General features: G+C 42.2%; 1 protein-coding gene across 4 annotated transcripts in view; it reads left to right on the top strand.

The window, feature by feature from the left end:
* Positions 1 to 10716: 10716 nt before the first annotated feature.
* LRRFIP2 (LRR binding FLII interacting protein 2) overlaps positions 10717 to 11908 on the top strand; it is a gene marked incomplete at both ends in the record, with an annotated part of 39528 nt that continues 38336 nt past the window's right edge. For all 4 annotated transcript variants that reach the window (XM_079538590.1, XM_079538589.1, XM_079538588.1 and 1 more), the window contains one exon: positions 10717 to 10806. In XM_079538590.1, the coding sequence (XP_079394716.1) occupies positions 10717 to 10806 (90 nt within the window). The remainder of the gene's footprint in view (positions 10807 to 11908) is intronic.

Raw genomic sequence — 11908 nt, 5'->3', positions numbered from 1 at the left:
AAACAACTGAAAACATGTTTTCTCTTTATATAGCAATATGTTGACTGAGAATTCCCACAGACCAGGGGCATGGCATCTATCAGAAGATTCCACACAGACTCTCCATTCAAAATACTTCTCCCTGCAGCTCAATCAAAACCACCTGAGACATTTCTAATGAAGACTCTCGCCATAAAGCCCAGAAAATCAGCACATAAATCCTTCTGTAAGAATTAAAAACGACATCCTTATTTGAGGTTAAGTCAGCATTCTTTTCTTGTCTTTCCTACTGATATTCCAAGAAAAACTCCCTCTGCAACAGCACTTCCTCTCTGCTCCATCTCCCTGCGGTGAGATCATCATCTATTACTACAGAAATCAACACGATGTTAAAAATAAGCATGGAATGACCACACTGCATGAAGAAGGAGACAGACACTGTAATGTTTCTCAAGTAGAACGTCCTAAAATACTGAAGAAACCCCAGGAGGTTGCTTTATGTCTACTGTAATAGATCTAATTTGCCTGGACGCTCCTTCTTCATGTTCATCCACTTGAGCTTATTTTAGTGTAACATTTGAACTCTGCCAAAGGCTCTTGGGAACATTCCTGAGCGTTACTCCTAGGCTTGTCAACCCTGCAGTGCCTTTTGATTATCAAGTGTCTTCCAACACGAAATACCATCTCTGCCAGAGCTCAAACCATCCCTGCGATCACCCTGCCTTAGTGACAGAGGAGTTGGAAAGGCAGGGCTGTTTCAAGGCGGATCCTCACTGGGGCTCCGATGGATATTAGTCAAATCCTGGTGAACAAACCGGGATATATTTAATGGCGTGTTTAATTTAATATTTGTTTTCTACATCTTACATCCCTAGGATTCCTCGCTTCCTGCATTTGTCGTACAACAGCGTGCAAGTCCAATGGCGTTTGGGGCGGCGTGGGATGAGGTGTGCTGCTTATACGGGATTCTTACCCTCAAACTGGCACCTCCCAACGTTCGAACCACTTAGAACCCAGAGAAGGAAGCACCGCGAACCTACCTGTCCCTGCCCCGCGGTGACCCAGCCGTAGGGGACACAGCCCGTCAGCAGGAGCTCAGCACACCGCGGCCGCAGGGAGCAAAGCAGCGCACATTGCGCACATTGCGCACATTGCGCACATTGCGCACATTCCGCACAGCGGCACGGCCGCAGCCCCAGCTCCCGCACCGCCCGCAGACGCGGCCCCTCCGCGCGCTCACCGCCCCACGGCCGCGCATGCGCGGTGTGCGCGGAGACTGGAGGGCGGCCCGCGAGCGTCGCTCCGCTCCCGCCTCATTGCCGGCCCGGCTCCTTCCTCCCCGCTTCTCTTCCTTCCTCCTCCTCGCCGTTTCCTGCCAGTCTCGCGCCGCGGCGGCGACCGCTCGGCGTTGAAGGGGAAAAGGCGGCAGCGTGAGGGCGGGGAGAGGAAGAGAGGAGGACGGCCCTCATCCGCGCGGCCGCTCCCGCCCCGCTCCGGTTCTTGCGGTTCCTGGGGCGGGGAAGGGCGGAGGGGGCAGGGTGAGGAGAGAGCGCGGCTGCCCGGCCCAGGCCGACGGCTCGTCCTAGGGCGGCTTCGGCCTCCGTCCCTCCGCCGCCGGCACGGAGCTTGAGGCCGAACCGGGCGTTCCGGCCCGCAGGTGAGGCTGGGGCGGGCGGCGGGAAGGGGAACAACGGCGGAAGAGAGGCGGAAAGCAGGCCGGAGCGAATCGCGGGCATTGATTGCCGCGTCCGCGCCTTTCTCTGCCGCGCTTCCTCGAAGCGCAGCGCTGTGTCTCCGCCGCTTGCAGGGCGTGTCCCGCCGGGCCGGGCTGCTGCCGGGCCGGCTCCGTGTGCCCTGCTTCGGCTGCGGGCAGAGCGTGCTGATAAGGGATGGGGACGTTCCCAGCCTGGAAGGGGCCTTTGTACGGCTCCGGGCTGCGATCCACCACGTGTGTTATAGCTCGTTTCCACACTGATTTCCGCCTTGTTCCTTGGAATATTTACTTACTTGCACGAATTTCCTGCAGCGTTAAAAAAGTCGTTTTTTAAACGTTCGTTACATCTTGAGTTTGAAGTGTTTCAGTGGGGCCCTGAAGCAGCTATGATCTTAATACACATCTGCTTCCTCGCACAGCCTGATTGCTTAGTGGTGAGGTAAGAACAGATGAAAGCTGCACAGGCAGTACAGCACAGTGATAGGTGACGTGCTTTTCCCATGGCTTTGTGTTACGTTTGGAGATGTTGACCTTAGGGTGTGAAGTTGTGTTATCTGAACAGAATTCCTGGCTCTCGTGCATGTAAGGCAGCTGTGTGAAATGTCAGGTGTGAGCTTGTTCGCCTAGACATGATGCTTCTTGTGAACTCCTTTGCTTTATAGCTGTCATTGTGCAGGAGCTGACATAGTGTTTTAACACATGGAGTCCGGTTTAACCAGCACTGTCTAGTTGCAGGGGCTGTGCAGTACGTGCTAAGGTCTTAAATAATGGCTGAGGGAGCTGGGATTGTTCAGTTTGGAGGAGGCTCAGGGGAGACCTTATTGCTCTCTATAACTACCTGAAGGAAGGTTACGGTGAGCTGGGAGTGGAACGGCCTCAAGCTGCATCAAGGGACATTCAGGCTGGACGTTAGGAAATACCACTTCTCTGAAAGAGTGGTCAGGTGCTGGAATGGGCTGCTGGAGTCACCGACCCTGGAGGTGTTCAAAGAATGTTTGGATTTGGTGTTGAAGGACATGGTTTAGTGAGAGCTATTGATGATAGGTGGATGTTTGCACTGGGTGATCCTGTGGGTCTTTTCCAACATTGGTGATTCTACGATAAAGAATAAACACATATAATCATAACACACATGCCTTTTTTATTTATTTTTGAAATCTAGATAGATATATTACTTAGTACATCCAGTATATAACAGCGATGAAAAACCAATGATGTTTGTTTTTGAAAAATAATAATAATATAAACGGTGACAGAAGTCAGTGCAATGCACATATTAGAATATATATATATTAGAGATGCTTTTTGAGAAAGTAACATGAATTTATTATCCTGAGTAACTGGAAATGAGTTAGTAAATGCATGCAATGGGCAACTTGTTCCTATGCAAGCTTGCTTCTTTGTGATCTTCTGCGTTATGTATCATTTGAAATAGTGCACATAGATAGTGCTGTTGGAAGTTCATGGATGTGCGTTAGGCATGTAGAGCTAGAGCTGCTGCCATGGCAGAGGTGAAGGAGCATCTCCCCAGGGCCTGATAGCCACACAGGGGACCCCCAGCTTTAGATTGTGCCCTGGAAGGTTTGCTCTGTTGTGCTTCAGTAGCTTTCCTGCAATGTAGAGTAACTTCAGCAAAGAGTAGGAGTGCTGTAAATATGAAGTTGTTAATGGAGAAATATCTTCAGTAGCTGCAGCTTATTACTTGACGTGGGCTGTTACCATGGAGCTCTTTGTTTGTTTCGTTCATTAACAAATAGTCTCAATAGAGTAGCAGAGTGTTTCAGTGTTTTGTTTTTAAATGGTTAATGAATCATTCTTTTGCAAAATGATAGAGGATACTCATTTTGGAAAAGCTGACAGTGTGAAAATGCAGTTTGCTTTGTTTTTGGAAGATTCGTGTGACTTTGTTTTTCATTAGGCATTCCTTTAATTTTTTTCATTGTGTTCATTGTAGTTCTGTCATTTCCTCGAATTTGAAAATCATGCTTGATTTTCTTTTATTTTCCCTGAATCTTCAGTACCTGTGGTAACACTGTAAATGTCCAGCTGTGTCACTCTGCTTCTCTGACACCTACCTTTACCTCGTGCCCTAGGATAGTCTTGGCTGTGAGACTATTATAACAGCTTTTCAGATGCTTCTTCTCAATAATGATAATGTTCTGCATGTCATTTTTTATCACGGAGTCATGATATCTGCAAGTGCAGCTGTAAGCAGCTGACTGGCAAAGAATTCATGCTTCATAAAATAAATACCAGTGATTGAAGTCACTTCGCTCTGTGGTGTTTGTCTCAGGATTCTGGTAGTCTGCAAAGACAGGAAGGTCACCAAAGACAGATGGATGGGCCTGTGGGTGTTAGGTACTCCCACAGGGTTGTAGGATGTGTCAGTACAGCTACTGTCTTGCCTTGCTTAAAGTTTACCAACACTAGCCTGATATGGTTACACTTCATGGCTGGGTCAGGCAGTACTTTTCCAGACTACATAATAGCTTTCTGGCTCTCTGTCTATTCCTAGCTTTGTAACACTCAAGAGCTAAGGGATTTCAGCTTTCTCTAAGGAGCTGTCATTCTATTGTTAAAAGCCACGATCGAAGCAAAAAGCTGTATTTCTCAGGTTTTTAAAAGGGAAATGAACTGGGAACGTGTTGTGTCAGAGAGTGTGGATAGTTGATAGTTAACTCAGTGCAGGCTGACAGCTGTGCACAAAGTAACTTTAGGGGGATTTTTTTGCCCTGAAGAGGCTGACGTGAGCTTGTTCATTCAGAGCAGAATCTCTGTACCTCCAGTTTGAGGTAGGACGTGATTTGAGACAAAGAGGTTTTCTGGTTGTTAGTGGAAACACTGTTCATGAACTGGAATAACTGCCCCCGCTGTAGTAGTAAGCACTGTCACCTTTTGGCTGACAGTAACTGTCAGTCTTTACTTCTTCCTTTAATGCTAGATGTTTTACACATAGTATCAGTTTCTCCACCCCCTGTGATGATTGTGGTTTCAGATAATCTTTTTCTGAGCAAGGTGGTGCTGAGTGAAAATTATGAATGAGTGCTTAAAGCATTATGTAAACAACTGCTGATTTCCCTCTTTCCTTCATTGCATGGTGGTCGCTGTGATCGTTAGCACATGAAGCTGCCTTCTTTTCCCCTCGTGAATTAGACATTCTAATTCCAAAGAGCGTGTCCTTGCTCAGAGGAATGCTACAAGTGCATCCTTCTAGGGAGCACTCTTGTGTCAGCCTTGCGTAATTTAACTCTTTGTGTATCTTTGTTCTGTGTCCATTTATTTCTGTTTCTACTTTAGAACTTGCTTTCACAAAGCACTGAAGCTTAAATAAGACTGTAATCTTCCAGTCTGATTCTTTCTGCTCCCTCTTAAATATAAATGCTACTTCTGCTGGCTTGCAATAATAATACCTCTGATTTATTATTTTTTTTTTTATAGATCTGTGTTAACCTGAGCTGCAGCTTCATGAGGCAGTTCTCCAAAATTACTGAGTTGGGAGTGTTCTGCTGAGCATATTCTGTTTTAATTGTGGGCATGGTAGCCTCCATACCTTTCATAGCTATGAAATCAGCTGTGTTATCTGTTAAAGTGAAGGTCAGGTGTTCAATTAAAATAGGAAGTATATTCAAAATGTTTGACTCCGACATCGTTGCATAGCAGTCTTGCTTAGATCTTTCTTTTTAGTGAGGTGTATGAAGAAGATTTTGTACTGAGTAGTGTATTTCACAAGCTTGTTCTTTTGGTATTCTTGGGGTTTGTGGAATTCTGAAATTTGTCAGAAATCAGAATGAGTTGCTGTTGGTTTTTATCAGCAATCTGTGCTTGTTTTATTAGTGATGAATGTGCTTTTCTTTCTGCTTCTTACATCCATCCTGCTTAGTGTGTTTCTAACATTCATCCAAGCAACCTTAATTCAGAGTCTTCTAGGTTTTCACACTGATTTTAAGAATCTCCAGCCCTCCTTTTTGATCAACTCCCACTGATTTCATTGCCTTTTTGTCCTTGTGAAATCACAGTTAACCCACAAATTGAAATGGAATCAACTTATAACTGAAGTTGATCATGTAGACCATTACAATATGTGATCTTCGAGTTTTGTTGAGAAAACACTTACTGCTGGCTCTTGTTTGATAAAAGGCAGGTAAAAGTGTGTATCATAGACATTTGTGTCGTCTAGTAGCGTGAAATTACTTCCAGCTGGTATTTTATAATGAACACCTTCCTAGTAGTATTTTCTCTCTCATTACACGTCAGAGGTAGCTATCATTAGGGGCAGGTAGTGCTTTCATGGTGTTTTATGATCCATGTGATTCACTTACGGATAGTTAAAGCAGATCGGCACGCCAGCTTGACAGGTGGGCAGCTAAATTTGTTCAAGAAGCTAGGTATTGTGGGCAAGAGGTTTAGCTCCTTCCCCACATCAGAAAAATTGTTTTTATTTTTATTTTTTTAAAATACACATCCTCTGCTGACTTGGGCTTTAGTGTTAGGAAACTGCAAGGCTGGCTCTAACAGTGGTTCTAGAGCTGCTCTTTGCTGGTATTGGATCAGATGCACAGAGATTGTTTCTACACAGGTGAATTTCTTAAGTGTTCTGTGGTGTTACTTTGAAAGTCTCCTTTTCTCTTTCAGTTTATTTATAGCATCTTCACACTGTAGTATCTGAATGCCTCGCATGCATGCGATGCCAAATACGCTGGCGTAGACCCAGGCATCAGAACAGGTGGTGCTATTGAAGGTGGTGAGTGATAGGGCCTTAAAATGTAGAGTAGCTTCTGTTTTATGTAAGACTGGTCACCTTTGTTTAGGAAGGAAAAGATAAACAGATTACCTTTAGTCAGGAGATAGTAGGAAGAAGAGTAGGCAGAAATGTTTAACTTGTGGAAGGGGTGAAACTTTATATATTACTGAAGCGAAGGGAAATCAGAGAAACTGAGGGATTTCCTCACGAGTCTTCTGTTTTATTTTAGGACTTTAAAAAAAAAATAAAAAGAAATAGAACAGGATGTCGCTTCATCAGCTGTGTAATAATACGTGTAACCCCGCCTACGTTAAGGAATGAGCACGTAAGAGATGTGACTTGGGAATTCTGAACTGTAAACGCAGCAGATTACAGTGTCATTTCCTTTCCATCGTTCAGGAAGCCCAGTGTAACCAACTGTTCTTTGGGTGGTATTTTATTTTAGGTTGTATTCAGTTTTTTGTGGTTTTTTTTTTTTTGTGAAAATTCTACTGTTATGGCATGTGTTCAGTTTATTGTATTGTGCAAGTTACACAAATGAAGCACGTAAGGAATATTTCTACTCACATTTGTGGAAATACTTGATGCTGTCTTATATGAGAAGTAACATCCTGATACCTTTAGTATTACGCTTATTGGTCTGTTAGCAATCCAACTAGATCCCTTCAGTACTGAATCATAGAGCGAGACATGAAATACTCTGTGATACCTCAGCTTGATTAAAAGCTACATGGAATGCAAGAAATTGTGTGATAAGGTTCTCGAAGGAATAGAAAACATTTTGTTAAGAGATTGTATTGAGAGTTTTGAAGTTGGCAGCTATAAGAATTACGTAAGCAAAAAATGAGTAATTTTGGAAGAAACTTCTGGAGATCAGGCCTTGCTCAAAGCATGGTCAGGTAGAGCAGGTTGATCAGGGCCTTGTCTGATCACGTTCTGAATCTGGAGTTTCACAGTCTCTCTAGGCCAGTGTCTAACTGCTCTCTGTTCTTCAGCTCCGAGATCCTCTGCATGTGTTTCCCATTTGGAGATGCTCTGGATTTGCATGTACCTGTGCCGTTCCCCACAGTGCCTGAACGTGTGCTGGTGAGAAATGACCTCAAGGCTTGCCTGCAGCCAGGCACAGATTCTCCTTGCTTCCTGCACCCTGTACTGGCTGCCTGCAGGCTGAAGGGTGAGAGATGGACAACGTGAAGGGATGCTGTCTGACCTGGGCAGGGATCACATTGTAGTGTCAGGCCAGGTTTGGACAGCTGCTGTTTCCTCTCCAAGGCCTCCCCCACTGATGTTTGTATTTTTGTCCAATTTTCTTTAAAGCTGATTACTTTGTTTCAGACACTTCTTTGTAATTTCCTGCTGTTTGATGTGAATGATAGTCATTTTGCCCTTCATCATGACATGTTTTGGGCAAACTCACTGTCAGACAATTGCATATTTGACACAAGTTTTTTTTCTTCACAGTTGCTATTGTCTAACCACTGACATATGTCCTCTGCCTTACTGAGCAATGGCCATACTATTTTCTCAGCCTGTCTTTTGCAGTCATGTCCTCATAGTCACCTTTCTTGTTGTATTTATCAGCCTTTGCTAGTTTTGACTCTAGATGAGTTTTTGGCTTTTCTAACTCATCTTTGTATGCAGAAAGAATGTCCCTATGTGTCTTCTAGGTAGTTTGTTCATGCTTCCTTTCCTGGGCTTGAGCTCAGTCAGGAGTTCTGTGCTCATCTTGGTGAGCAAATCTGGCAGATGGCTGTAAGGAATGCTGTGCTCTCTTTACAGCACAGTGACTCCTGCTCCTTGTGCTCCAGTTCAACTGTGACGAAGTTCTATTTGCACATTCACTGCTCTTTAATTATACGTTAAGTACTGAACTGTCAGTCTGAACATAGCCATACTAAAAATAGCTATACAACTGGCTATATTTCATTCCCTGAATTACTCTGATCCTCTGAGGATCTCAGTGAATTCACAAAATTGAATTAGTTGACTGTTAGAAGTGATATGTTGTTTAAACCCACAGATGTGGGTCAGGTCTGCATTGTGCTCAGGTACTCAGCAGTTTTTACTTGCACGCTAACTGTTAATGCTGATGTTGTAGATGCTAAAAGAGAAATGCAAATGGTAAGAATTTCATTTCTTGCCTATTGGTCCTTTTAGCAGATAGTTTTGAGTTCTGTTGCTTAAATGAATTGGATTATCACAATAGCACGTAGCATAATTTCTTGTTTTATTTAGGCTAATCCATAGCCTTTATGAGTACTTGTTATAGTAGAAGAATATCACTTTACATGTTGATGCTGCTTCTGTCTTGTGATCTATCTGCTTTTTTACTTGAAACCAGTCAGTATTAATTACTGAAAAGAGATGTGGTTTTTTTTGACACCTCTCCCAAATGAGAGCAGCAAGCCAAAGTTCTGAGCTTGTATCTTTGCCACCAAAACATTTTCAGTCTGCTTTCTCAGTATGGATACTTAAGTTCATCAAAGTACAAAGTAGGAGCTTGCTTGCTTTGTTTTAAAACTAAGAAAACAGATTCTCACAGAATTGACCAACAGGGGCAGAACTTGTTTTAGACCTCAAATCAGTCTGTAGTCACCTTGAGTTCCAGCTCTGCTGTCCTTTAGAACCATTCCAACTTCAGATAAGAGTGAGGTTGGAATCCTATATTTGTTCTTAAAAGTGCACTTCTATCCAACACCTGCAGCACTGAACGTCATTAGTTTGGATCTCAGAATAGCAACTGGAAATTGGTAAGATTATATTCCATAATAGCAGTGTCTGTCCTATGCAGGAGCTTTTAAGAATGGAAATGTGTAGTTTTCAAGGCTCTGTTGTCCTTTCTCAGCAAATAGAATATTTCCCTACTCTAAGCACATAAAGGTTAGGAAAGTACCTGTGGAATTGGAAGCAGGATGAAAGGTCCCTGCCTGCAAGGGAGAGAGGACTTGCAGTGTGATATTATGGTGGGGATTAGAGGTATAGAAGCTAAATTGGAAAAGAAAAAAAGAAAAAGAAAAAAAAAGGAAGAAAAGGGCATCATGCTGCTACTTGATCTCTTTGCCAGAAAATAGCCCAAATATTTTGGCTTTGTTACTCTAATAAAAATAATGGAGTAAGAAATGATGAAGTGTCCACGCACAAAGAATCCTTGTCAGAATTTATTTTGCCTGTTTGATTGAAGCATTAGGGATTTTTTTTGATGTTTCCTAGTTAGAGGTGGTAGAAAAGCTCTTCAACCAATTTGTTTTCAAAATGGTGGCCAGTAAGAGTTCGCTCCTGGAACTTTTCTATTTGCATGAAGAAGTTGTTCTTACTAAATAAGGCTTTTTCCCAGGCCCTGTGTGGAACACTTATCTCCTTTATCTCAAGTAGCTGGGCTACCAGCGAGTTCTGATCTGCTATTTGTAAGCAACTGGATGTCTGGAAGTAGGTTTTTTAGTAAGGTATTTAGGGGAAAAAAAGCTAATTGAGGTTGTTCCCCTACTTTTGAGTAATGTTTTACTCTCTGTGACTGTATGTTGTAAACACGAGCTGTGTCTTGGTTTGCTGGTGATTTTCTTTCTCCTTGCAAAAGGTGCTTGGAAGATGTTCTGTATTATACTGAGCACGTGGCACTGGAATGTTTCTCTCCTCATTTTCCAAGTTAGGCAAAAGAATATTTTTGTTACCCTGGATATGTCTTTAATTCTACTGTAATATACTGAAATTTGCATTCAGTTGCAGCTGTATTAAAATGTAAATAAATGTCTATTACCTGCCTGGATGCTTTGAAAAGATTCTGTCTGCTGAATTTTTTCTGTTTTGGTGAGTGTTCTAATGACTGTGTAATTCTAGTTCTTGAACCTGCTGCTGACTGTGGGGTCTCTTAAGTCCATGAAATGCATTTAATTGTTATTTTTAGGAGTTGTGAAAAATGATAGGGTGTGTAAGTATCTTCACTGAGCTAGGAGTAGCTGATGGTTGTGTCTGACTTTGAAGCTGTAGGTAAATGAGTGGTTTCTGTTAAGTGGGAAAACTTGTGTGCACTTTGTACGATGCAGTCAGATTTTATAAAGCTTCCATAAAAGTTTGATAAAGTTTTTCCAAAAATACAGCCCTTATGCCAATGTCATACTGAGTTCTTCAGTGTTAAATGGCTAAAAAGATAGGTAACTAAATTATTAAGATTGTGGGGAGTGGGTTCGTTCTGTTGGTTTTTTTTTTTAAATTTAATTCCAGATCTAAAAACTGAGTGTTATTTTTCTCCAATTTCTCTTTGCAAATACAGAATTAGAGAATAAAAATGGGGACTCCTGGATCGGGACGGAAGAGAACTCCAGTGAAAGACAGATTTTCTGCAGAAGATGAAGCTCTGAGTAGCATTGCCAGGGAGGTATGTTAATTTCAGTTTGTTTCTAATTCATGAATAGAGATGAAAGCAGATTTATAGTCCAATAATTAGACAAAAATGAAATACCAGTGAGGAGTACTTTAAATTGAAAAGATGACATTTACAGGAATTAAGTGTCCTTACTTCTATGGTTAGTGTAACTTCATAGTGCCACACTTTAGCTTAGCAGCTACTTCTGCAGGTAGGTGTGCTTTAACTGTTTGTTACCTTGATTTATGAGAAATCCAGTTGCTTTCTGAAATGTGAAATAAAAAAACCTGAATGTTTAGCCTGCTGTAGTGCTCAGTATTCCTACAGTGGTCAGTGTAGTCTGTTAGCACTGAAGGTGTAACAGTTATTGAATGTATTTACAAGAGTTGACAAACGTGTTCTATTTCAAAGATGAAGTCATAGTTCTGTCAAAAATAGATTCATATGTTATTCATATTATTCATATTCCAGGACTTCTCTAGTAGGATCAGCAGCTTAAAAATAAGCACCTGGAAGTAACCAGCCAAGAGAGTAGCTGTTGTCATTGAATTGCTTGCTGTAATTCAAGTGTTAGCCAACTTTTTTTCTAAAAAGCCCTTGTATTTTACTTTAAAGGAACAGAATTCATTTCCCAGGGTATAACAGCTGAGGCCAGTTAATAAGTCTGTCTTTAAACAATATCTGATTTTACTGTGCTGTTCTTCTCATTTGCCTTCTCATTTGAGGCTGCAGAGATGTTTCCATTTAACATGCTTATGACATAGGGATTTCCAATTCTCTGTGCATGAATATGTACACAACTGTTCTCGGTCAGTTATCTTAGCAACATGTCTTGTTTATCTTTTCACTGTCAAAGGGTGTTCTGTTCTTCAATTTGCTATACTGAAATTACCTTTTAGCAGATGTAGATTACAGGACCAAATTCTGACTCGCATGTCTTGTGAGGAAAATATTCCTTTGAGGTGTTCTAGACAGCAAGAAATAGTAAACAGAATTTGCTGAAACAAAAGTCTGGCACACAACTGGAAAAACTTCATGGAAAGTGCTTTGGGATTCAAAGCAGTCACAAAATGTCACTAGGAGTTGTCAGTAGTTGTAATACTAAGGGTTTCCT

This window comes from Tetrao urogallus, assembly GCF_951394365.1.
Source record: "Tetrao urogallus genome assembly, chromosome: 7".
NCBI lineage: Eukaryota > Metazoa > Chordata > Aves > Galliformes > Phasianidae > Tetrao > Tetrao urogallus.
This window is presented reverse-complemented; position numbering and strand designations above follow the sequence as displayed.